Source organism: Serpula lacrymans (genome assembly GCF_000218685.1).
Source record: "Serpula lacrymans var. lacrymans S7.9 unplaced genomic scaffold SERLAscaffold_5, whole genome shotgun sequence".
Classification (NCBI taxonomy): Eukaryota; Fungi; Basidiomycota; class Agaricomycetes; order Boletales; family Serpulaceae; genus Serpula; species Serpula lacrymans.
In genome coordinates, this window is record NW_006763294.1 from 3,031,111 (window position 1) to 3,057,655 (window position 26,545).

Consider the following 26,545-nt stretch of genomic DNA (forward strand, 5'->3'; position numbering starts at 1 on the left):
ATAGGTTTGTACAGCCATAAAATAAAGTCCAATAGCAGAAAGAGAGCAAGAAAATCATAATGTCATGGGAAGATGCAGTAAAAAAAGGCAAGGCAAAACAATATCAGTATCAACACAGTTCCTTTATTGCCAGTCAGGCATTCTAAAAAAATATGTGTCCATAAAAATGATTCAAAAATCATCATCCTAACTTTTGCCCTACCAATCCTATTTGTCATCTCATATCTCATATACACAACTATAACAACCAACTTAAACCCTACCACATCAATCCCCATCCCTCCACGTCCATCCACCATCATCTCATTCTTTCCCAGAGATGTAGAATCTCTCGAGGAAATTCCCCTCACTCCAATTCCCCTAGTTACAACTTTACCCGGTGTAGACTTGAGCGAAGTTTAGATAAAACTTTACCTACAGTTCAAATTCTCTTACCTTTGACCAGGCCGTGCACTTGCATCCGCCAGTCGGGAGAAGAACTGACAGCTTAATAAGTGGGTTATTTTGGGACAACCATTTGGGCCCCAAAATTAGTACTATACATTTTACCTACCCTTTGTAAACACCTTATATCAACCATACGTACAAGATAGTTCTGGGCAGAAGAGGACCAGATTATCAAAAGTGGAAAGACAGTATCTACAAGCTTTACAGCAGTGTATTGACCTGATTTGTCATTGGTGAACTCCTGTACATGTGTAGAGACAAATTGAAAACTTGAATAGAAACCGAACAAAACTATACAACTACATATATCTGGTGTGGAGACTTCCCATTACCAGAAATTGAACCAATCAGATTCCTATCCCCACGATCACCTACACCACAAATAAAACAAGAATCACCCAAACCTGTCGTACCTAAACTCCATTGAATTCATGCAATTTCGGCAAAGAAAACCATCAATAAGCAGTATGACAAACAGCATGACCGACCTAATCGGGGCATTGCCGGAAGCTGGACCCAGCCAGACTCAACCGACAATACCAACTGATTTAACCCCAGAGATCCAAGAATGGATGGAAAGAATGCTAGAAGCAGAAGTTGCCAGGAGAGTAATGAAAGCAACCAAAAAAGAAAGAGAAGGGCGGACAATGGCGCACAGAGCAGCAGAAAGAGTGGAGGAAGAGAAAGAAGACTATCAGAGACTATGGGAGCAACAGCTCATTATCAACTCCGAGACACCAGACAGAGAAAAAGGTGCAGAGAAGAGGGAACCCAGAAGAACTAGGAGTGCATTAGACAACCCTCCAACATTCAATGGGGACCAGACAAAGTTTAAGGACTTCATGGAGCATGTCTCACTTCACTTCGAAGAAGATCCCACATACTTTGGAGATGAAAAGAGAAAGATAACCTTTGTACTGTCATACATGAAAGAAGGAACCGCCGCCAACTTCAGAAGCGAGTGGCTGGAAGAAAAAATGGCTGTTACATCTATTAAGAACAAAGCTTGAAGGAAGTGTCTAGCCACTTGCTGAGAGCAATCAGGGACTGGAACTAGAGTCCAATGTGAGTAACTTTATTATTAGAGAGTATGACAGGTATACAGTACCTAGAGTCCAATGTGAGTAACTAGAGAGTAGGAAGCATTGGACTCTGCAGTACTGTCTATTGAATATTGTATTTTCTTGTTATTAATAAGAGTTGACAAACACATCTGTTTACACAATCTTTTGTTATGATTTGAACTTATAAGTAGTTGATTTAACTTGCTGTGTGGTGAGCACAGATTTCAGTTGTCATTGTGATGGCAGCTATAGTGGACCAGGACTCAAACCCCAGTTCAAAGCTGGGAAAATTTAGGGTAATACAAGATAGGACAGGATTGTAAAGAACAATAGAATTGTGAATATATTTTGAACTAGTATCAGCTGATACAAATTACTAACATCCATACTTATATAAATATATAACTATATAACTACTCTCACAACCTAAAACAAAAATGGCCAAATTTACAAACTTTTTAAATAAAAGATGATACTCAGTGTGAACTTTTCTTAAAATGAATAAATTTCAAATGTTGTATATAGGTTTTATTATATTAATTTTACTCAGGCTGATTTTGTATGGTCTTAAAAAACATATTGATATTAATATACAAGTTTATGTATACATAGTGATGTAGGTAAGTGGGTATAAATGATAAACCATATCAAGAAAACAAAATACAGTAAAAAAAAACTATCAAAAAAGTGAGAGAAAAAGCAAAAAAACTAAATAACAGAAGTAATACCCTCCCCAATAAACAATTTCTCATCTACTTATCTACTTTACTTATAATATAACTAGCAGCTACCCATGCTACACCATGATTCCAGGAGCTCAGCATGTAATAATAGGGTGTGTGTAGTTTTACTCAGGGGGTAGCTTGTGTGGCATGAAGTTAACTTAAATGCTTAATTAATATTGTGTAAAGGTGGACTAATACAAGTATATGTATGGTGGTACAATGTATGCACAAACTACCAATAGTATATAAGCAATCACCTTGAGCATCTTATTTACTAGATAAAACATGTGGCTTTGCCACAATTGGGGACAACTAGATTTTTGATAAGATATAATATATATCAAATATATATATTATTTTTCACTGCATAGTAGGTCATAATACCAGCCACCAAAGGTGCTAGGGCAAGTACCTGCACCTACTTGAGCAGCAAAGGAACCTGCTCTTCCAGTGTGGCCATAGTTGTTTCAGCATACAGGATATAGTGAGTGTGCAGTCCACACACAGCAAGTATGAGCAATAGGTAGACATTAATAGCCATAAGTAGTGCAAACTATGCACACATGAATATCCTTCCTAATACAGACATTGGGCATTCCTTGAAACTTGCACTTACTCACTTTTCCATTCATCCTTACATTTCGACCTTTTATCCATTGACTGAGGATTGATTAAGGTAAGGACTCTACATTACAATATCTACAGAATTATACTGATATTATATTAGTCTCTTACTTCTATCCTATAGGTACTTACAAAAAACTCAGTCTTTTCATCCATTGACTGAGTCCCTTACTTCATCTCTATCATAATCCTGCTTTATCAGAATATTGGCTGTCTTGGCTTATGCCTCCACAATGTTGAGGTTGTTATGCTGGTTCAAACAATACATTAAACTCCAATTGCGAGTGTCACTGAGACTCCACAGTATGGTGACAAATTATAACATTTGTTTATAGTATGAGAAAATATGCATTGGCCAGGGCTTGAACCTGGGACTCCAGCTTTCATGGTCTGGTGCTTTACCAACTAAGCTACCAAGGCGTACTTGGAAAGCATACTGATTTGTTGTATGCCCAGAAGGTCCAGAATCACTGTACACGGGTGTGGATCCAAGTTTAAGGATGTCCGGGTCATGAAAAAATAAGACAGCTATGATAGAGTAAGACCAAAAAGAGCGAGAAGAAAACATATGCTTGTAGACTCACTTTCAAGCTGTATAAGTACTAGTAAATCAAAAATCAAAGTAAATTGATTCATATTGATGTGATTTGGAAAGCATGGTGATCCACAAATCTATTTACATAGAAAGTATGAAAGAAATCTAGGGAGTCCTCAAAAGTAATGGATGAGTTGGCAAAATTGCTACCATAAACTGGCATAAGATGAGCAGAACATAGAATACAATCTACATGTATGATTTCTATAGTAGGTGAGTTATCCTCATCAAAATCCAGGCTAACTAACCACAGTCCTGTTCATTCATCAGCCTCCTCAGCCACATGGGGAAACCATTGTATCATTGCACATGGGTAGTTAGTGCCTTCAAAAGAGAATGAAAAAAATAGCAATACACGAACAATGTTGAGGCTGGATATCCCAGGTAGTGTAGGGTCACATTCAACAAACACACAGTTACATCGGTGGGACCCTTTTTGCCATGTTGGAGTTGAACGGATAATCTTGTGTCATATCCCTTGAATACCACTTGGGTTACTTGGTGTGTGGTAGTAAGCCATTGCGGAATGAAAGACAGATATTTTGGCATTAAAATGTTGGCCAGGGCAATGGTACATCAAAGGGGGACGGTGCGTTGGGCTCATTCAAATGCTTCTGGCTAAATAAAAACCTTTGAATCAATTCAAGGAGGTTTGGTTGGTTGATTTGCTGTCCAAGTTCTTTGGCCATTTTCATGTAGCCACTTTTTAAATACATAGTTAGCTGTGGGATGTCTTTTGGTCATGACGTGTTAGAGAAAACTTACTACAAATCCTTGCTAGCTCTACATGGCTAATAACACTAGGGTCATGGACAGCCCCAGCTTCGGCTCCATTATTGCTGGAGGTTTCGTTGTTGTCAAGGTGAAGTTAAGTTTGTTGATCCTCAGAATCTTAGGACAGCATCAGTTAGTGAATACAGAAACATTTAAATGCTGGTAGCCTTACCTGGGGAGACAGTGTTTACCCATGCATACTCTAAGATATGCCCTCTCAATATCCCACACTTTTCAAAATCGGTGCAGCATGCAGCAAGCTTGTCGAGCCTCTGGTTTGTCAGAAGCATTTGTCCAAGGGCTTCATAGTGGTTTGATTGCCTCCAGGGTTTTTTGACGGCTTTAATATGTTTTGCCCCTGTGATTGATGAACAGAGGCCATTGGGAGCTCCAAAATGTTGGATTAGCATACAATGATGCATGAGCAAGTGTTGTCGTGGTAGGGAGAAACCAGTTGGCCACACACCAAGTGTTTGAAAGATTGTGTGGTACTGATAGAAACGTGATAGTGCATTTTGTATTTGAGCAATAGTTTCCTCATCTTGTACATCTTGTCGAGCAAGATAACAAAACTCCAAAAAAGCACAAAAAGTGCAAGCCATATCATTGGGTACATGGCCTGTAATAGCTGGTAAATAAACCTAGAAAAATAAGAAGTCAACTCTTCAATAATGGTTAAAATAATAGCGGTTATACCTTCATCAAGGCTTTTGAATCGTCCCCTGTCCACTGTTTGAAGCTGCGGCCCTCTGAAAATCTTTGTAGGCCAGGGAAGATATAGCTAAGGCAATTCTAACGAGTTTGATTAGCCTAGATTCTAAGAGAAAGCCAGGAATACACACCAATGATCAATATCATCCAGGATCTCATCTGCTCATTTTTTGGCATGTGTTTGAACCAGATATATTTTGACCCATGAGACTAAATGGTCTTTGAATGTTCCCTTGATTATTTGATGTAGTAAATTGGGGGACAAGACTTTGTGTATATCAGCATGGGGGAATTATTTATGAATGGCTATATAAGAAACTATTAAGTAGTAAAATTAGTTAAGAAAGCAAACAACATACCACAATGTTACTGACTACTCCATATTCATCCCAGATCATATCCAAGCTGAACAAATTGAGTAGAGCTTCTGTGTGTTCACACATCTGTCATGCTCTTGGTACATCTAGATTCTGAGGAGTTGCTGTGCATCTGTAAAGATAGATGCTTTAGATTAAAAGTGTAAGACTTGCAGACATGGCAGCATACCTAGGGCACCAACCTTGTACAATACAAACTAAAAGTGTCTGCTCAGGATAGTCAGCAATGTACGGGCCAATACCATACACTGTGTTACGCACAAAGTGCTTAACAAAGTCTGAGGGTTCGTCGAGTTTGTTCAAAGAGACTTATCCGAAGACAAGTTCGAGGATGTAATTCTGAATAGAGGGATTCCAACGGTTGTTGGTCTTCTTCCGTATGGAAGTCTGATCTTGGAAGTTCTAGCTTTGTAAGCGTGAACTGCGTAGAATTGTATTGGAGAATACTACTACTGTTACAAGCGTATTTATAGAGAAGTAAGTCGGCGATAGGAGTTATGTCCTATCTAGGGTAGGTCTGTCCGTTGAGGACTGAGTACTATACAAAGTAATAGAAGTGCGAGAGGAGCGGAAGTGTATGTGAGGGACGTGAGTCATCGGTCCGATAGTATAACCGATGAGTAAAGAGAAATGAGTAGTCCGTAATAGAGGTAGACAAATCGTAACATTACCCCCTTACTTGCTTCGAATTTCACCGAAATTTGGTACCCTCGCCATCCATGTTGTAGCTGTCGTCGTAGCTGACATCTCCATGTAATCCCTCCATCAGAATCCTATCTTCATTTTCCCTACGAATAGGGCACCAATTGAAACTATGCCCTGGTGCGCGTCTATCGCAGTCGGGGCAGTAGTAAGCTTCGCAGTAATATGTACGGTGATCACTCCAACCGCAGTTTTGACAGTAAGGAGCGTTGTCGCGAACACCTTGGTGGTACTTTCGTCGGGTATTGGACGAGGTGTCGGATTTGGGAGTGGGGGGATCGTCATCTCCCAGGTTGTACGTTCCCGCGTACAATTGGTCGATCATGTCGGCGTCATCTACGTTGATTGGATTGGAAGGGGAGCCGGTCTCAGGCCTGTGCGTTACACCAGGCGGACTGTCTTTCGGACTCTTCGACGTATGAGATTGCCGATTCGATGGAGTTCTGACGGCGGGGATCTGGAGTATCACTTCTTGTCGGCCTAGTCGGGCTCCTCGTCGTTTCGTCAGGCGACGGGTTTGGGCGTTTGGTACTGGTCGAGGCAGAGGTGACTGCGGTGGTAGTGGTTCTGGGTTCGACCCAGTGGAACGGGGACTGGAGGGGTTCGACCCTTGTGAGGTCGGGCTGGTTGGGACGGTGGGAATGTATTTTTCCGCTAACTGGGTGGGCGGAGGTTGTGGAGTGGCGGTGGGGTAGGTGAGCTCCGGGGTAACACTGATCTGATCTGGGTATAATGGGGACCGGCGGGACAAACCGGGTGGAGGAGTACTCGTATAGCCGTCTCGCTCTATCCGCGTGCGCGCCTCGGTTAGCAAGATCTTCCCGCCTAATTCCAAATATGCCTTTGCCGCGTCCGTCTGCCCACTCAAGGAGTTCATCCTCAGCGTCGTTCCAAATATTCCAAAACTAACTTTTCCATCCGGAGTGCCCGACAGATACTCGAGTCCTGATTGTTGTGCCGCGAATGCTCGTTTTCCAACGAATGTAGTGAGTCTATGGCTTTCAGGAGTTCGTCAGCCATGAGGTCTATGTTAAGGAAAGTGTATAGGGAAGAAAGAGCGTGGTACACATCGGGATAGCGTTTTTCTGTTTCACGAAATAGATAGACGTGGGCGTTTTTGGCTGACATTAATTCTATGGCGTCAGAGACGTCAGCCTGGTTGTGTCGTTGCCCTCGGGCAAAGGACACTCGTTTGTCGGCTAGCATGTTGGCTTCGCCGGGTACAGAGTAGGTGGTGATGGGGAAGCCGGTAGAGTGAGAAGTAGACATGTTGTGTGTTTTGAGAGACAGAGGATTGGTGGTGGTGGGGGTGGTTGTCTCTTCAACGCAGTTTGTGGTCTCTCTTATAGGCTTCCAGTATCTCCGCAGCATTGGTCAGGTGTTCTTCTGGTTCCCATGAGTTTTCGGAATGAGGGTAATGGCGCCATTTGATCAGGTAATGGCGTCCGCATTTCCAGGGTTTGTGTCTAAGAATACTTTCTACTTCAAATTCTTCTTCTTCGTTGATAAGGTCAGGTGGTGGTCGGATAAAGTTCGGTCCGTGAGTGTCGGTTTTGGTATACGGGGTTAGGAGGGATGCGTGGAAAACGTTGTGTATCCTCCAATGGGGAGGTAACGATAATCGGTAGTTTACCGGAGAAATCTTTTCTTGGATGCGGAAAGGTCCGATGCATTTCATGTTGAACTTCTTGTATTCGGTGGCTTTTTCCCGCAGGTTGGTGTTTTCTAACCACACCTTTTGTCCTTCTGAGAATCTGGTGAACTTTCCGTTCGTTCGTTTCATCATCTTGCTTCTCGCTAGTTCGTGTGCTTTTAGAGCGTTCTCTCTTGCCCTAAGCAGTTCGGATAATCGTTTTTCTACTGACGGGATGTTTGTGGATCGGTGTTTAGTCGGGATTCCTCAGGGTTCGTATCCCATGAGGAGGTAGAATGGCGATTGGTTATTCGTGGAGTGTGGCCGTTGGTTGTGGCAGAATTCGGCCGTCGTAAGGTACTTTGCCCAACTGTGTGGTTGATTCTGGCAAAAGATGCGGAGGTAGATCTCTAGTTCTTGATTGGATTGTTCTGTTTGTCCATCAGTCTGTGGATGGTATGCCGTGGAGAGTGCGGTTTCGATGTTTAGGAGTTTGTGGAGTTCTTTTGATACTTCAGAGGCGAATTGTGGGCCTCTGTCGGATATGATTTTGTCGTGTAGTCCAAACCGTTTGAAGACAGAGTCATGGAAGATTCGTGCAGTTTTGAGTGCGTCGATGGTTTTGTGGCAAGGTGAGAGGATTACCCCCTTACTAAGTCCTTGGTCTACCACGACCATTATACTGTCATACCCTATAGACTCGGGTAAGTCTGTAATGAAATCCACCGAGAGATACTTCATCGGTTCACTGGTCTTCGGTGTTTGATTCGGGATCAACGGTACCGTGGTCGGATGCGTGTTTACTTTGGCTTGCTGGCAAGTTGCGCATCCTTTCACGTATTCCTCTACCTGTTTCATCATTCCTGGCCACCAATAGGATTTTTTTATTAGTTGATAGGTTTTTAGTCTTCCTGGGTGTCCTGCAGTTAGCAAGTCGTGGTGATTTTTGATGATCGTTCTCTGTTCTTCTGCAGTGTCGATCAGTAGTTTGTTCTGATAGAAGAACTGTCCTTCCGCTTTGTGCCAATCTTCCTTTTTCGTTCTTCCAGGGTAGTTGTCGTTGGTGAGCATTGCTGGCTCTATTGTGTCTTTTATTGTTCTCGTGTGATACAGAAACGCCGACGCTGGTATCATTGGGGTGTCGTCGTCGTCGTCGTCCGTGTTATCGATGTACAAGTCGGGTCGTCTCGAGAGTGCGTCAGGTACCACCATGTGGGTTCCAGGTACGTGCTCTAATGTGTAATTGTATTGTGACAGTTCCAGCTGCCACCTTTGTTGTCGTGGTGTGAGTTTCCTGGCCTCCTGCCAGTACGTCAGGTTCTTGTGATCCGTTAGAATTTGGATCGTGTGTGGGCTTCCTAAAAGCAGGTGTTTCCACTCCTTCAGAGCTCTCATTACCGCTAAAAGTTCCTTGTCGTAGATCTGGTAGTTTTTCTCTGCGGGGGATAGGGTTTTCGAGAAAAATGCGCACGGGTGCCATTGTCCTTGATCGTCTGGTTGCATTAATACAGCTCCGGTGGCGTGTTTGCTCGCGTCCGCTGCTATCTTCGACGGTTTTGAGGAATCGGGGATTTGGGTTACAGGGGATTTGAGGAATCTTTGTTTCAATAGTTTGAAAGCGTCATCTTCGATTTTCGTCCAGTTCCACTTTTTGTCTTTTTCTAGCAAGGCGTTTAGGGGTTGGGCTAGGTCAGAGTAATGGCCTATAAACTTCCTGTAGAAGTTTCCGTAACCTAAGAACTTCCGTACGCCTTTGGTGTCTTTCGGGGTTGGCCAATCGCGTATTCCTGCGAGTTTGGCTGGGTCCATGGATACCTGGTTGTGGGAAACAATCATTCCCAAGTACTCGATGGTCTCCGCCTCAAAGGTACATTTTTCAAGTTTCAGGAATAGGTCGTTTTCTCGTAGCCTTTGTAGAACCTGTTTTGTCCGGATGCGGAGTGTTTCGACATTGGTGTCAAAGATGAGGATGTCGTCCATGTATATGATCATCCAGCCTTCATCAATATAGTCTTTGAATTTGTCGTTCATCAGCCTTTGGAATGTTGCCGGGGAATTGCACATGCCGAAAAACATGACCGTTGGTTCGAATACTCCCTTGCTGGTTTTGAAGGCAGCTTTCCATTCGTCTCCTTCTTTTATCCTTACGTTGTTGTATCCCCAACGTAGATCCAGTTTAGTAAAGACGGTGGCTCCTTTCAATCTTTCGATGAGGTCGGGTATGAGGGGTAGTGGATATGGGTCTTTTACGGTATATGTGTTTAGTTTTCTGTAATCTTGGCATGGTCGGAGTGATCCGTCCTTCTTGCCAATGAAGAAGAAGGGGGACACCTGTGGCGACTTGCTTGGCCTGATGTATCCCTTTCTGTAGTTGTCCGTCAAGAATTCCGTTAACGCTTCATCTTCCTTTGGTGTCAGTGGGTACAGTTTGCAATCCGTAGGTACAAATTCCGGTTTCATGTTGATTACATGATCATATTCCCGTCGCTTGGGGAGTCTTTCCGATTTCTTCTTGTCAAAGACGTCTGAATAGCCCTTATATTCATCTGGGAGGATATGTTTTTCTTTTCTTTCTCCGTGTATTTGTGCGTGTTCCATTGCCGAGTTGACTTTTAATCGAATCGTGGTTCGAGGATAGGGTGTGTGGTCGGATACGTATCTGTGAATGGTTTCGTATTCGTCCTCGTCTACTGTGGTTGTCCTGATTTTTGTTTCCGTGGTAGTTTGGTTTGTCCTGATTGAGTGTTTGTCTGAGTACGGTAATTCTTTGTCTTTCCAGTTAATGACCGGGTTGACTTTTCGTAACCAGGGGAAGCCTAGCAGTACGTCTTCTCCGTCCAGTCCGGTTAATAGAAACTTCGTAAACCTGTTTTGTCCTCCTGCGTCTATTCTCTGATAGGTGCAATGCGTAATTTTTCCGTTTTTGTTCGTGGTTCCGTCAACGTTTTTACACGTTATAGGGGTCGGGAGTTTTTGGAGGGGGAGTCGGTTTTTAATGGCGAATTTTGTGTCCATGAAGTCGTCCGTAGCTCCTGAATCTATCAGGGCTTTGGTTCCGATGGTTTTCTGTTTTAACGAGCAATCAATTCGTAAAGAGTTGGCATTGATCGTTGCTATTGTTACAGTTGCCATTTTCGACAGTACTAACATCGGGGTAGTCCGTCGTTTCAAAAACCCTCGTCTTTTAATTCTTTCATCGCCTCAGCTTTTTGGTCTTCTCCCAACTCCCTCCACATCCTCATGATGTTTTGGACCCTGTCTTCTTCTACCACTGTCTTGACGTCATCTTCAGTTTTGGTTTGACGTACCTTTCTTTCGGGAGTTTTTCCTTTGTTCCTACAATTCCTCCCGATGTGTCCTTTTTTGTTGCATATGAAGCACCTTCCTTCCTTCCTCCTGGTTTCTTCTTCGTCTTTGGTCAGCCTTTTCACGCTGGTGGATGGTCCACTTTTGCAATTTTTGTCGTACTGTCTTTCTTTGTTTCTGGCCCCCCACATTCCTTCCGAGATGGTGTTGGCACTGATCCAGTTGGCATCTAGGTTGGCCACCGTGTTCATCCAGTCTTCAATGGTGACCAGTTCCTTTCCGGTGAGTGCTCCGCGGAGGAGGGGGGGTCGGATTGCCTTTTGATAAACCATGATCATGGCTTCGTTGTTGATGCCGCTTTTCCCGGCATCTAGCATAAACCTCGAGTTGAATGCCACTGCATTTTCTCCTGGTTCCATCCTCATTTTCATCAAGGCGGCCGAAGCCGTTCCTTTGACATTTGCTGTTCTGAAACTGGCTGTGAATGTTTTCATAAAATCTGCCCATGTGGGGTAGGCGTTCTTGTCTTTGTATTCGGTCATCTTGGCTTCACTCCACGAGGCGGCGGATCCGTCCTTCATGTAGCTGAGAGCCACGTACACCTTTTTCTTGTCAGAGGTATAAATGGTGTCGTTGATGTCAAAGTGTAAGTCAGTGGATGATATCCATCTTTGGGCCTTGTCTGGGGTCCCATCAAAGTCGTCGATTTTCCCAATCATAGTGGGTTTGGGTGTCGTAGCGTTTGACATGGTGTAGGTAGGTGGGGTAGGAGATGGGTTGGGTGCGGTGGGGAGTATCTGTGGTGTGGGAAGGGGTATTGGTTCACCTTCCGCTGCGTATTCTTCGAAGTCGTCTTCGTTGTAGATGTTTTCTGTGGTTACTGGAGGATCGTGTTGTGTTCTGGGGATTAGTTGTGGATGACTTTCCGCGTAGAACTGTAGCCAACATGTTCTGGCTTCGTAGAATGCGTCTGCCTGTTCTCTGGTGTGGAGTCGGGTGATGTCTGGTTGAGGGAAGGGGGGTGGTGCTGCTATCCTTCCTTGTCTGGACGATGTCGGGGGTGTTGCTGTCTGAGTCTGTAAATTGTCTGAGCTTCTTCCTGCTCTCTGAGATCTGGTTCTTGGTCGTTGCGACGTATTGTCGGCTTTTTCTTCCCAAACCTAAATAGGTGGGACTTCTGGTATGGAATACGATTCTTTTGTTACGCACAAAGTGCTTAACAAAGTCTGAGGGTTCGTCGAGTTTGTTCAAAGAGACTTATCCGAAGACAAGTTCGAGGATGTAATTCTGAATAGAGGGATTCCAACGGTTGTTGGTCTTCTTCCGTATGGAAGTCTGATCTTGGAAGTTCTAGCTTTGTAAGCGTGAACTGTGTAGAATCGTATTGGAGAATACTACTACTGTTACAAGCGTATTTATAGAGAAGTAAGTCGGCGATAGGAGTTACGTCCTATCTAGGGTAGGTCTGTCCGTTGAGGACTGAGTACTATACAAAGTAATAGAAGTGCGAGAGGAGCGGAAGTGTATGTGAGGGACGTGAGTCATCGGTCCGATAGTATAACCGATGAGTAAAGAGAAATGAGTAGTCCGTAATAGAGGTAGACAAATTGTAACACACTGCATGTTTAAAATGACCGTCTGGGCACTGCACTACTTCAGGTACTGTTATGCCGGGCTTTAGATCTTGAAGAATGTATGATACTGAGCTGTGAAATGGCTGGTGCCTGAACTTTCAGAACTTGGCATTATTCAAATGTTTTTGTTTAGCTAAAGCCATTTATTAGTGATTTGTACTGAATAGAATCAGATGAGAGACTTACTTTTCGGTATTGAGAGGAACCCTAGTAGGGCCAACACATTTTGATAAGCACGCCGGACACTATTGTGTACATTGCCTATAGAAATATAAATCAGATAATATTTGTTCTGTCCAGTTGCAACAGACACAGTGGTCTTGTTGCTGCCAAGAATAATTGGCACAAACATAGAGCCATGGGTGTTGTCGTCTTGAGAGATGATATCAGCTTGCTTCCAAGCCCACTCACCAGACATAAAGTTCTGATATTGCCATTTACCATTTGCATCATAGTGTTGTACTGGCTTATAGTCAAAATGACCATCAAAGCCTTGGTTTGAAAGCATGTTTTTGACAATTGCATGTGGGCTCTGGGAAAAAACTTTGAATGACTTTGACATCCAAGTTGGGGTGTTTTTTTTTGGAAGCTCGCCATCATACAAGAGTGAGAATGACTGCCACAGTATATCACCAAGAGTAGTTGCATCAATTGTGTTGTAAAGATCAGCTGCATTTGGAAAGGGCATAGAACCATCTGATAACTATTGCTTGATAAAGGATGTGCGCCAGAGGTCCATGACTGTATTGATTTCTCCAGCTGACATCTGATTTTTTTGTATAAAAACTCAGCTGTCTCAAACTCAATACAATCATGAAATGGGGTCCAGTCTGATTGAGATGGAGGTTGCTGTGGTGCTGGGAGTGAACCTGGAGGTAAGTATTCACTGTATTCATTACTAGGCATACCTGTATCATATATTAGTAGAATAAATGAGATTTAAAGAATTAAAAGTACTCACCGTTAATAGAAGGATGATATTCAACTTTGGGACCAAGTAAATGCGGCTGGTCCGTCCCAAAATTTCCTGAATTGTTGGCTTAGATATCCATAGAGTCATCATCAGGAGTAGGTGTGCGGCCTTGGCTTGGAGGCTGAGGTCTCTGTGGATTGAGAAAGGATGGGTGTTGAGTTTGCATATGCTTGGTGAGGCCAGAGCTGTTTCAAAACCAGTGGTTACAGCCTGGAGTTCTGCAATGCAGCACTCCATCTGTGTGGTATTGACAGCAATATGTGTGCATGTAATTGGAGGAGCTATAAAGACATGCTGGAACTTAAACAGAAGATGTTAGTAGTCTACTAGGAAGAAGATTTGAATACAGCCTGTACATGTAATATATAGTGAGCATGCAACACAAACACTTTTTTTTTCAACTAGAGCTTGCTCTTTTCCTTCTGCACGCGCCATAACCACTCAGCATCCCCAATCCCACTTTATCAATATGAGCCGCCCTGTTACTTGTTCAAAAAATGCCAACCAACGCCCCGGTCAAATTGTTCTTGATATGCAAGTCAAACGTCAAAACCGTGCTGAGGTAGCCGAAGAAAAGAAACAGAAAGTCCTGGATGATAGAATGACCAAGTTAGTAATTAGGCAGGCTCTTGCAGCTCTTGCGGAGAGAGAAGAAGTACAAGCCAAGGAGGACCAAATTGCACGGTGTCCTGGTGCCCAAGTGAAGTTAAAAAAGCAAACTGCTCCTCAGCGCCATCAACTCCGTCATAGTGAGAGGGAGGTGACTGTTTCTGACAGTGAAGGGGAAGGGGAAGGGGAAGGGGGATTGTTAGTGGATGGCCAGGAGGAAGTTGAAGGAATGGCCAACCTGTCGCCTCCATCACAGTGTCCTGGTACCCAAGCAAAGCTAACAAAATATCCTGCTCCTCAGCGTCATCATCTCTGTTGTACCAAGAGCCAAGTGATTATTCCTGACAGCAAAGGAGAAAGGTCATCGATCAATATCCAGGTTGAAAAAATTGCTGACCTAGCACCCTCTCCTGTGTCTCAGATCCGAGCCATCCAGACAAAAAAGAGGCAGCTGGTTTGCCACAAGACCATGCACTATGTTGTTCCTGAAAGTGACGGAGGTGAGAAAGAGGATGAGGAAGAAATCAAGGAGAGGCTTCCATCACCTGACATTAACAACTCTGACTTGGAGTTCTGTGAGACGCAACCAAGCACTGGCCCTGAGTACCGCCCCAGGAAAATAGCCATCAATAATGATGACTTGGATATAGAAATCAGCGAAGGTCCAAATACCACAACAGAGGCCAATGACTTACCTGGTAGGAGAAAGGGGAGGGCTAGGCATCATGTTGCAGAAACAAGTGACAAGGAACAGCAGGAAAGAAAGAAGAGGAAAACAAGTGCAAGGGAAGCCATCAGCATGTTGCGAATGCAACTGGACTTGGATACTTGCCACAATCAGATCAAGTCAACCGGTACCAGTGGCAACAGCACGTCTATCAATGGCCTGGGTCACTGGCATCAGCTTTTGCCGGCTAAATCAGAATGTGGGAGGCAGCAATGGGAGGAAGCAAATGTCCTCTGGCAGGTTTGGCACTTTGATATATCTGGCTACAAATATGCTACTAACGACCACAACACTTTTTTACCACAATATTAGGAATGACACTATTGAAGATATGCACCCATCTACTCAGTTCAATGTCCTCAAGGGTTGGGCCTCCGATTTCGCCACTAGTGCCAAATCAAAAAAGAGGGAGTAGTACGCTCATCAGCGGTAACCCGGTAACATTGCGTAGGAACAGTGGAAAATCAAAACTTACATCCACAGCTGCAACCTCAGTGAAGAGCACCTCTGCTGTGTTTGAAGGTAACCTACATGACAAGTTATATCAAGGTGGCGGTTTGGTAGATTCAAATGAAGATGAGGTAGATGAGCGGGCCGCATTGACAGGGAAAAAATGCACTACTTCATTGGTATGTTTTTTTGACTCTGATGGCTAATCTGCTAATTAAATACATTTAGGCTTTGGTCAAAATTGAGGAGGGAACTATTGTTCCAGCACCAAAATGCATCAAGTGTGAGGGCCCAAATGTACGAGTCAAACCAAAAAATGGTGATCTTCCTGAGGGGTGCCATATTGAAAACAAATGGCGCCTCATTTTTGTACCGACATTCCAATGGTGGCTTGGGACATCAGAAAATCCTTGGAATCTCAATGATCCAAAGGTACTGAGATACATTATATCCTGACATCTCTCATACAAGGTTACGCTGTATTCACCAATCTACAATGTGGTAAGCTGCAAGTCATCTTAATTTAGCTACCAATTTATTTTTCCTTCAAGCTTGGTCAACAGATCTATGAATGGCGCAATGGTTTTAGTTCGACTGCACAAGCCATGGTGCAGCACCTCTTCGACACCCAGCCTGCTTTCAAGTCCTATGACACCCGTCAAGGATGTCCTCAATCAATGCTTCAAGGCTTGAACTACATATACAAAGAAGTTGATGCTAATTCTTTGGTTTGTCATTTGTTTATTCAAATTATCTTATAGCATGTTAACTTTTTTTCTTCTTAATCTTTAGAAATAATGGGGAGCTTTCCGTTCCCCGGTTATTTTGCAAACATATGCTTCTCATTTAGATTTGATTGCCGGCACCCTTGATATCCCGGACTTACTAAGTTCAAGTCCACTCTTGACTCACCTAAGGGAAAGAAGTACCCACCGTATGGTGCTCTCGCACGACCTGCTGCTGCTGTAAATACATGTTTATTTTCTTTATTTTTTCTCATTTGTTTTTCTAGGTTGAGCGGGTTCTCATGAAATGGAGCCTGAAAGAGATATCTTAGAAACCGGCTGCAGGTCCTTCGACCCGCAAATCTGATTGCAAGGCTCTTGTTAAGCCCATCACAAAGCTCAACAAGAGCACAGGCAAACAGTCGACTTCACATGGTCACTTTTCTGTCACCAACTGGGGAGTTGCCACAAATATTTATGTTACTTCCATCAAAGCGCTCAGTACCAACACCCTTGAGGATATCTTCAATCAAGTCTCTCAATTATATGAAGTCTGATGCAAAGCGCAAGAATTTGGCTTTGAATGATAGTGAGGGGGACTTTTGTGCACTTATTTTGGATATTTAGGTTTTATCTTACCGCTATTAATCTGGTTCTGACATTTTACGCAGGTATCTTACACATGTTTGTCATCATTTAGCTATGTTTGAGTTGCCGTCTGACAGGACTTTAGTAGCATTTTAATTGTCTTTTTTCCCGATGTTTTTAGCTTCTTAATACACTTTACTTCCTTGTTTTCTTTCAGTTTGTTTTATTTTGTTTTTACAGTCTTATCATTCTCAATACAGCTTGTGCTCTATTTTGTCTTAACCAGCCTTGTGGATACAAAAAAAGACCGAATAAGACCATTCTAAGAATTTGGATCTTCTGATTCGTCTTAGGTATGTGTTATTTTAATCTGCCTTAAATGACGCTTAAGGCACTTTAAGGTAGAAAAAGTAACTTTGACATTTGCTGATATTTCTTGCACTCCTTGCACACACAACAACAAGAGGTTCTACAAAAGTAACCACCTTTATTGTAATGCTGTTGATACTTTGTGCACACACCACAATTATGCATGTGTGCAATGACACCTGCAAACGTAATAAAGCTTCTCTTGGGAGCACCTTGTTGACACATACAGTGCCCACAGGAGGATTAATGATCACAAGAAGCAGATCACAAGCTAGAGCTTGAGTCATCCTTCCCATGTTTCCTGCTACTCCTAACGGATACAGTGCATGTGGTGGATTGTTGGCCCTCACTAGTGTGAGATCAGATGGGTGCTTTGGGTGCAGGCATATTGTACATCTATGTGGTGTGGGTTTTAGGTATTACAATACCCTAAAGTTTGTATACTCTGGTGCACACAGAGAGTATTACAACCAAAAATTTTATACTCTGGAAGACAGAGAGAGCAAGCAAAGAGAAGTGAGTGAGGGAGAGTAGATAAACTCCATTAGGGTAGCACCTGTCAAGCAACAAATACAAAGTTATATAACAACAACTATTATCAGGCCAAGTTCTTGAGGCAAGACATTGGAGCTGAGTGAAGTTGCTAAAAATTATTGGTATAGGCGTGGATCCAAACTAATATTGAACTGGGGAAATGATACATTGAGTATCTGTAGTGAATAGTGAAAGTCAGACTGAAAGAAGAAAGGAATAAGAAAGTGGTTTGACCAGATAACTAATCAATAAAAAACAAATAAAAAAGTGGTACAATCTACCATAATTATTAATCATGTGGGAAGAATCCTTAGTAAAGGATATACAATTGGCTGGATCAGTAATCCCATGAGAAGGTGCTGAGTTACAGTCTATATTGCTGATTAATCTCTTACCAAAGTATTCCCGTGCATAGCTCTTCATTGGAGCTATGCCATTGGGATATCTTTTGGTGAGCAGGAGGAAATCCTCCTATGTTATAAGTATGACAAAATAAGAGTGTGAAAGGAAAATAACAAGAACAAAAAATGAGTAAGAGAGTTCCAGCAGTCACTTCTAGTCTGATAGCTAGAGGAGTAGTCAGAAGGGATTGAAAGAGCATAGCAGGAAGGTAATTAGATAATTTGATTCCTTATAGGACCAAGTTAGTTGAGGGTAATTAGCAGGAGGACTTGCTGAGGGGTCTTCTTGATCTATTGGGGTATATATACTACTATAGACTGTTTATACATGTGGTGGCTAATGATGACATAGGTCATAGCCCTTGTGACCAGCTTCCACCATGTGTTACAATTGACATACCAGCACCTACTTACGCTTCACTTTTTGTACTTTTACTTTTTATTTTCCAAGTCACATGACCAGTCATGTGACCATTTACTTTACTTTACATTTTCGACTTTTCATAGTCACATGACCAATCATGTAACACATCACCTGACCAGTGTCTAGGCTCACTATGTGACTGGTCACATACTAAATATCAGACTTTAAACTTTATTTACAACTGTACAGTACCTCATGTATTTTAGTATATATACAGGAGCAATACATGGGGAGGGACTCAGGGAGTCCTCCTGTTGTCTACCAACAACTAACTCGGTTGTACCTTCAGGGGCAATCCCACCTTCTCCTCTTACTCTGAGTGTTGCATCAGGAAAAACCCTTTTGCTATATAGCACTATATAGCCACCACTTATATATATAAATGCATTTATAGAAACTATAGTACTATCAGTGCAATCATAGCTCTTATAGCTCTTATAGCACAGTAGTAGGCAAAATTTTAACCAAGGGGAGAAGTATGTATAATTCCCTCAAACTCTGGATTAATCTAATAAAGTTGTTCAATAATAGAAAGAGGCCAAAAGTGTTTGGAGTCAAGTATATTATTATAGGCAAGATACTATAAGTGCTCTTATAGCCTATAGCAGCCTACATAGCTCCTATAGCTGTGAAGGTCATAGTTATAATATAGTCCAAGGTGCTTAAAAGGGCTAATAAATCATCCAGTATTAATTAATTATGTAGCCTGTATTAGTGAGATAGTAGTTTGTATCTTTGATATTTATAAAATAAGAATAATGATTTATTCAAATATAAGTAGTGACAATGAGTAAAAAAATAATCTAAGTCCATGAAAGGTCAATATATAAAACCTGTATGATATATTTTATAAGCTTTTATGGTGTAGTGGATAAATGTAATGTGTGGTGATAGGTTGCTTAGTCACCCAAAAGCTGACTAGCAGGTTGAGAGTGCAAATCCTGTCTGTGTTAATTTTTTTTTATCAGCCACACAACAATTTCCAACATCTATAAGAGCATTTATAGAGCTATATGAGGCTCTATAGATGGCAGAGGTTCTATAACAGGTTTGACCACTATAATAGCTTTATGAGTACTTATAGTGCTATAGAGCTTTATATAGCTACCCCCATTTTTCCTGATGTGTTTGTGCTCCAGTGCCCCAAGACTGTGTCTTGTTGGTGTTGTCACACCATGTGAGAGAATTGTAACTAAAAATAAAAGGAAGCTGTGCAGTATGAGAAAGTGAAAGTCCAAGTGTAGTCTGAAACAAAAGAAAAGTGCTGCATGGCATAAGTGTCCAAAAGAGAAAGAAGGTTGATGCAGAGACTGAAAGTTAGAAGTCCAAAAATTGTGTATTGTAACAGCAAGAAACTCAGAAAAAATGATGATAGGAATATGTGAGTTGGTAGACTCAGATTTAAGAGCTAGTTGGTTGACGGTATTCAATGGGAGGGCTTTCTGAGGAGTCTCCATCTATTACAAGAGTATATATACCAAAATATATGTGATACTGTAAAGTCAATATAAATAAAGGTAAATGGCTAGTAAGTGTATTATTATATTCTATATGATATCACTGATAAGTAAGTAAAGTGTCTGATGTCATAGCATGTGACCAGTCACATGACTTTTAAAAGTAAAAGTTTGAAAATAAAAAGGCCGGAAATACTGTCGTAACATTGGGTGCTAAGAACAACCTAGTTCTATTTGATAGCTATTGTGGCTATTATAGTGCTATACAGTTGACTATCTCATAGTGCATAACACTGGTGACTAACCTAGCTTATGCATTATGATATTGTATGCATGACCGTATCAGTCACATCATGTGACCCTCATGACACTGTGTGACCACCAACCAAAAAGTTACACACTCCAGATTGGTGATGACGTTGCAGTGGGCGACTGCAGCATATAACAATTCATTAGTTATGCAAAAAGTATAGTACTGTAGTGTCAGACATCCGAGATTGAGTGCCCCAAAATTTGTTTGTTTGTGAGACGTGAACTCAAGCTGCCGAAAGTGGCCACGAAGTTTTTGTAGCTGCTGCTGGAGTGTGACAACCTGAAGGCATTTGGTGTTTGAGTGCTGTATGCAGAGCCGCTCCAGCTTTTCACATAGCTCCATCCCTTACCATGATGTCACCTCAATTATACTGTCCAAATCCTCCTGTTCTTCACTATCACAGACCTCACCTACAGCTACTCCATCCTCTGCTGCCACCACTGCAGCTCGAGCTGCTGCAATAATCTCCTCGTCTCCACCCAGAAATCTGTATGGTGACTCTACTATTTCCATCTCCTCAATTGGATTCAAAAGCTCTTCAATTGTCAGCCGCGTTCCCCATATCCTCTTGCGCTGGTGTAGCTCATCAATTGATTGCATCAACTTGGACTCAGCAATTTCGAGCTTGGGAATAGAACATTTGTTGGATTGTGAAGTCGAGATGATGGAACATGGAATTGGCTGCATATAAGTGGTCGCTTTTTCTGTAAGATTATTGAGGGCTATCACTGCAGTGGTCGTGTCATCTTCCGCTGGAAAAATTGCATCAAACGTGGGCTTCCAGTCCGCCTCATTGTAGCGGGTGCCCAGATGCTCTTGCAATGCTCTTATAGCAACTGGCATTGTGGCAATTGTGGCATCCACATATCCCTTAACAATCTTCCAAGCACCAGCATCACTCGTTCCGCTCTTCAGTGCACTGGGGGTTGGTGGCCTTTTTGTCAATGTCAGTAAGTAACATTGTGCAACAATTCTTTTTGTGCAATGTACCCTTTTAACTCAAAAGCATGGTGCCAACAGTTCCTTATTGTCTCAGTGCTAACAGCTACCCATGCTTCATTGGCCATGAGCATGACCTCGAGCAGATTGATATTATAAATGTCGTCTTCACCAGCATTATCTAATTCAATTGCACGAAGAAAAAATGCACGGCAGTAATGGGCCTTGAAGCATCAGATGAGCATCAAGGGGTTGCATAAAGGAAGTCATGTTGGGCTCAAATGTCATGATACAAATGTTCGTCGGTTGATATGAAATACTGTGCCCTGCAAAGTTATCAAGCCACAAGCAGACTTTTTGATTCTTCTCTCTGAACCATGTGTCATAGTGTTTGATCCATCTATCATATAATCTTGTGAGTTTCATGCATTGATGAACATGTTTAACTTACTCCTCAAAATACTCTGCTGTCATCCATGCTGTTTTGTTGTTGCGATACCAGAAACATGTTGCACTGGTGTCTTCCAACCAAAACAGTGAGGTCTCTTTGATTTCCCAATGAACAATATGGGCCATTTCTCAGTTCCAGTTGCATTGCACATGAATCCAACTGTAATGCAAGATTTATTGCCTTTTTTCCTAGATATCTGCTTCAAAGCCAAGCCTTGGTCGGGAGGAGCACTATGGTAGCAAAATTTCAGAATTTGTCTTATGTTGGATCACAGATCAGTTGCCTTACAGTCCAAACTGTAACAACCAAGAGTTAGTTACTCTGGCGCACACAGGAACACACTATAAAGCAAATGAAGAGGGAGTGGTTACTCCTTAGGATGCAGAGAGTTTGTTGGTATACAACAGGAGGACTCGCTGAGGAGTCTTCTGGATCTATTGGGGTATTTATACTAATACAGAGTGTTTGTACCTATGTACTGTACAGTTTGATAGTGACAGTGGCTGATGATGTCATGGGGCCTAGCCCGCATGGCCAGCTCCACTGTGTGAGGGAGTTGTGTCTATAATAAGAAGAAAGGCAATGCGGCGCGAGAAAGAGGAGTTTGGACAAAAGGGGAAATGCCGCGTGGCACCGTGTGTGAAAGCTAAAGTACAAGGTTAAAGCGGAGAATAAAAGTAAAGGGAAGGTCCGAAAATTGTGTTATCGTAACATAAACAGTCCTGTTTCATAAAAATTCAGGTTATCTTCAGGCTAATACTGCTCGTAGATCTCAAGAATTCTTTCACATTCTTTAATGACAACCTCCAGGTAACAGATCCAGCTTCTCCGTGCCGTCTGTATTCCTTCAAATTGTACCTAATACAGCTGTAAGATTACATCGTGACAGCGACATCATGATGGAAACAACTCACACTTTACACAAGTTAGGAACTCAGCCATCACTCTTCATCCTCTCTTCGGGAGGAACATTCATGGCTTCCTCAAACTTCTCGCGCTTTGCCATGAGCATAGGACCTGTAATGTACTCCCTCTTTTCTTCCATGTGCTTTGTCCACATGAACAGTGACTTCTTGACATCTGGTCTTGTCACTACTCGGACTTTTTTAGATGAGAGCGCCATGGGAGTTGGTGCCAGGTGTTCTTTATCGTCTTGTCTCCCCTTGGCAGACAGGTGATGAGAAAGTGAAGACTGTGTAAAGACAAGAGCACCTTCAGCCCGGTTTGTGAAGTGTTTTACCACATCCTGCTGTGTGATTGGCTGATTGTTATCATGATAGGCAACAACAGTAAGCCAGTCATGTAATGTCAGATGACTGTGAGCATGTTTCGGTGCATTGACAGCTGATGTCTTGGGGGTATTCTTGCCTTGCACCCGAGGTTTTGACTTTTTGTAAGGGGTTGTCTGAGCACAAGGTTTACACTTGCGCTCGGGGGGCATGATGGGTATCGGACAGGATGGGGGGCCATTTTCTGGCTTTTCTTGTTGTTGCAAAGGGCTGCCTTGACCCTGTCTATGCGTATAACTGTGTGATTCTCCCCAATATAGTAATGCTAACCCCCCAAATCTCTATACACTATCCAATGTGAGATTTTTGTGCATGAATAGTGGGCACCGATGTGGTGACCAGCCCCCGCTATGCATTGTGAGATAGTCAACCGTATGTGGAAAATAATGGCTATAGTACAGTGCCGTCCAGTTTTATTGCTCTGGATGCAATGCCCATGACTAGATTAGTTGTTTGATAGTCCATTTTGCCATCATTGTCTCATTCACCCATCATATTAACGGGAAAGTAGACAAAGTGTCACTTAGGGAAACCATACTTGAAATCCACTCTCGTTCTAATGACAGCGGAAGGACCAGAGACTAAGGCTTTTATTATGTTTCAAGCTTTACCATGCCTAATATATGTCGCACTCTGGTCCTATCCATTTCGATAATGATGCCACGTTTTTTGGCGGACCCTTTAGTTTGACTGTACTACATCATTTTGTAATGAAGTTGTACTGTGGCAAAACCGGCGGTTACAGGTCCAGGTCTGCCCCAGGGGTCATAGTATACTTATATAAAATCTGTATAAATCATTAGCAATGATATTTGTTTATGCACTGCTGATTACAAAGCTCTCTGAACCAACAACTCAGACATAACTGTTTTGCAAAAGCCATCTGGACTATGAATCTGTCACAGAACAATTATTCGTAGACGAATCACATTCCATATCAGACATTGACTCATCAGAAAAACTTAGACATGTGATATTATCGATGAAGCCAAGCGTGTTGGTTCCCAGGCATTACTGCTTCCAGGCTGATAGTACCATTTTGTTTGCTCTAGCAGATTTGTTTGCGGCCTCTAACTTGTTAACCATGCTCAGCCTCAGCGCTCATGCCTGATCTTACAATACTATAGAGTGGTACTCCTGAGAAGGTGTCAGGCTAGGCCTTCGGTATATATATATGCATATAAGGTACAGGTAGGTTGTTTTGTTACTCCGAGTCCTCATTGTCACCAGAATGTCTGGCTCTAATGAATTGAAGAACCCCCATACCCCCTTGGCATATTTATCGCTAGATGTGGCCAATCAAGTTGAAGTTGCCAGGTATCTTTATGCCGTCACTCTTGGTGTAAGTCCCAGTTGTTTCAGGTTGCACATTGTTGGAGACCCACCGTCTGACACTTGTTACAAGGCATATGTGTGGGACATTGCAACCAACTTGGATAACAACTATAAACTCCTTGTCCACCACCGGGTTGGTTTTCCCACTATTGCTTATTGGTTATCAAGGTAATCTGTCTGCTTGAGCACATTGCTACCCATAGTTTTCTAAATCATAACAAGTTAGAGTTTTCACCCTGAGCTGGATCCTTACTATGCTTATTTTCCAAGGTAAATGTCTTTATTATGTCATTCAGCTCCTGTGCTAATATTGCTTTTCACTGTAGCTGGTTTCATACCAAACTGCCAGGCACTGCAGATTGCTATGGGTGTATGTCTTGTTCTAGCACAATCAGCAACATCCTTGCTTTTTCTTCTACAGACTGTGGCAATATGGCATGGGAATCACCAAACTTGTGCTATGTTCATCGTTTTATGGGTGGCTGTTGTTGGGTCGTCACTGTCAGTGCCCATAAGCACTGTTCCTGGAAATATAGGTCCAACACAACAATGTATTGTCCACAAAGTTTACGGATATGCTGAGCTATTTTCAGCGGTAGCGATGCTGAATGATAGTGTGATACCTTTTGCCATATCATATCGCATCCTCACGCGCTGCACATTAGAAAAATCATTTAAATCCCAGATAGGGGCTTTTCTTGATCAAGGCTCTATCCCAAAACTCTCGTGCTCTTCTGCAAGGTGGTCTACAATATTACGTGTAAGTTTACTCCCATCATTCAAATCTTAGAAATTTGTTCATGTACAATCAGCATAGCGGTTTTGGGAATATCCTACTCCTGGTACTTTTAGTGATATCTAGTGTCCCTGTTGTTTATCAGGGGATGTGTACAGTGCCTATCATGGCCCTTATTAATGCCATGGGATGCATAGTCTTTAGAAAGATTAAGTTTGGTTTAATTAGTTCTGATGGAACAATATATGTAATAACCAAGAGTTAGTTACTCTGGCGCACACAGGAACACACCATAAAGGTAGTGATGAGGGAGTGGTTACCCCTTAAGCTGCAGAGAGTTTGTTGGTATACAACAGGAGGACTTGCTGAGGAGTCTCCTTGATCTATTGGGGTATTTATACTAATACAGAGTGTTTGTACCTATATACTGTACAGTTGATAAAGGCAGTGGCTGATAATGTCAGAGGGTGCAGTCCGTGTGACCAGCTCCACTGCATGAGAGAGTTTGAGTCTAAAAGAAGAATAAAGGCAGCGCTGTGCGAGAAGGTGGAGTTAGAACAAAAAAGGAAAGTGCCGTATGGCACGGAGTGTGAACTATAGTAAAATGTTAAAGCGGAGAATGAAAATTAAAGGAAAGGTCCAAAAATTGTGTTATTGTAACACTACCCCCCCTTTAAGGCTCAACTTCCAGGCTCGACCAAATACCGGAGGTGGTAGTTAAATTTTCGGGCATAGTTTGAAAAAGGGAATTAAAAAGTTTTGAATCTATGCCTCTAAGCTTCCTAGGAACTGAGGGGTTCTTAGAGTAAAATTCGCAAACAGTGTTGTGGGAATTTTCCAGATGGGCTTCTGGTTCCCACGTTCTGTCTCGTATCCATAGCCCTTCCATAGGACAAGGAACTCTAATTTGCCACGCTTCAAGCGTGCATCCACCACCCGTTCGACTTCAAACTCTTCTTCACCTTCCTGGGTGACTACAACCGGTCCGGGCTAGTCTACACGCTGTCCCGGCAGCGGCTTTTTGTAAGGTTTCACACAGCTAATATTGACCGTGAGTACTACCCTCATCCGTTTTGGGAGTTCCAGCTCCACTGTGTTGGGTTTGACTTCCTTAATCCGGTAAAGGCCAATCCACTTTTTGGTCAGTTTTCTAGACTGCCGATCTTTTAACTTTAAGTGGTCAGTATCTAACCAGACCAGGTCGCCGACCTTGTAGTCAGGGGCCTTAGAGTGTCTACATTCTGCCCTGTCTTTCATCTGCTCTGCAGTTTTAAATAGCGCCTTGCACGTTTCGTCCAAGACAGATTTCATGTCCTTGGCCATGTGCCCAGCAGCCTTGTTCTTGCTTTTGCCAGGTTCTACACCCATTCTGGGGAGGTATGATCTCGTTACCTTGAATGGTGCCTTTCCTGTAGCCGACGACTGTTTAATATTGTCTGAGAACTGGGCTATCTTTAGCCACTTGGCCCAATCTGTCTGCCTGTCATTAATAAATATACGGAGGTATTGCTTCAACTCCTGGTTGAGTCTCTCCGTTTGTCCATCAGTCTGCGGATAGAACACCGTTGATAATTTAGGTTTGATGCCCAGCATCCGGCATAATTCTTTCGTAAACTCGCTAGCAAATTGTGGT

At 42.6% G+C, this 26,545-nt stretch overlaps 7 protein-coding genes across 7 annotated transcripts; 3 read left to right on the forward strand and 4 right to left on the reverse strand.

The window, feature by feature from the left end:
• Nucleotides 1-926: 926 nt before the first annotated feature.
• SERLADRAFT_436831 (uncharacterized protein) lies at nt 927-1,457 on the forward strand (the record flags this gene model as incomplete). Its single annotated transcript, XM_007317114.1, has 1 exon — nt 927-1,457. The coding sequence occupies one exon, from the start codon at nt 927-929 to the stop codon at nt 1,455-1,457; it is 531 nt and encodes a 176-aa protein (XP_007317176.1).
• A 4,551-nt stretch (nt 1,458-6,008) lies between these two features.
• Nucleotides 6,009-7,288, reverse strand: SERLADRAFT_436832 (uncharacterized protein; the record flags this gene model as incomplete). The annotated part of the gene is made up of 2 exons (XM_007317115.1): nt 6,009-6,882; nt 6,930-7,288. 2 exons carry the CDS (start codon nt 7,286-7,288, stop codon nt 6,009-6,011), a joined length of 1,233 nt encoding a protein of 410 aa, XP_007317177.1.
• A 4,106-nt stretch (nt 7,289-11,394) lies between these two features.
• SERLADRAFT_386446 (uncharacterized protein) lies at nt 11,395-11,693 on the reverse strand (the record flags this gene model as incomplete). The annotated part of the gene is made up of 1 exon (XM_007317116.1): nt 11,395-11,693. A coding segment is annotated over one exon (242 nt), but the record flags the coding sequence as incomplete, so codon positions are not given.
• Nucleotides 11,694-13,410: 1,717 nt separating this feature from the next.
• On the forward strand, nt 13,411-16,136 carry SERLADRAFT_407588 (uncharacterized protein; the record flags this gene model as incomplete). The annotated part of the gene is made up of 12 exons (XM_007317117.1): nt 13,411-13,467; nt 13,563-13,602; nt 13,637-13,664; nt 13,766-13,879; nt 13,971-15,141; nt 15,251-15,315; nt 15,359-15,423; nt 15,451-15,530; nt 15,580-15,783; nt 15,823-15,852; nt 15,903-16,079; nt 16,113-16,136. 12 exons carry the CDS (start codon nt 13,411-13,413, stop codon nt 16,134-16,136), a joined length of 2,055 nt encoding a protein of 684 aa, XP_007317179.1.
• Nucleotides 16,137-20,242: 4,106 nt separating this feature from the next.
• On the reverse strand, nt 20,243-21,677 carry SERLADRAFT_407589 (uncharacterized protein; the record flags this gene model as incomplete). Its single annotated transcript, XM_007317118.1, has 5 exons — nt 20,243-20,281; nt 20,568-21,096; nt 21,153-21,282; nt 21,422-21,501; nt 21,553-21,677. 5 exons carry the CDS (start codon nt 21,675-21,677, stop codon nt 20,243-20,245), a joined length of 903 nt encoding a protein of 300 aa, XP_007317180.1.
• An 809-nt stretch (nt 21,678-22,486) lies between these two features.
• On the reverse strand, nt 22,487-22,993 carry SERLADRAFT_436838 (uncharacterized protein; the record flags this gene model as incomplete). The annotated part of the gene is made up of 1 exon (XM_007317119.1): nt 22,487-22,993. One exon carries the CDS (start codon nt 22,991-22,993, stop codon nt 22,487-22,489), a length of 507 nt encoding a protein of 168 aa, XP_007317181.1.
• Nucleotides 22,994-23,902: 909 nt separating this feature from the next.
• Nucleotides 23,903-25,045, forward strand: SERLADRAFT_464727 (uncharacterized protein; the record flags this gene model as incomplete). The annotated part of the gene is made up of 6 exons (XM_007317120.1): nt 23,903-24,032; nt 24,081-24,183; nt 24,247-24,344; nt 24,403-24,446; nt 24,503-24,936; nt 24,989-25,045. Coding segments are annotated over 6 exons (753 nt in total), but the record flags the coding sequence as incomplete, so codon positions are not given.
• Nucleotides 25,046-26,545: the final 1,500 nt, after the last annotated feature.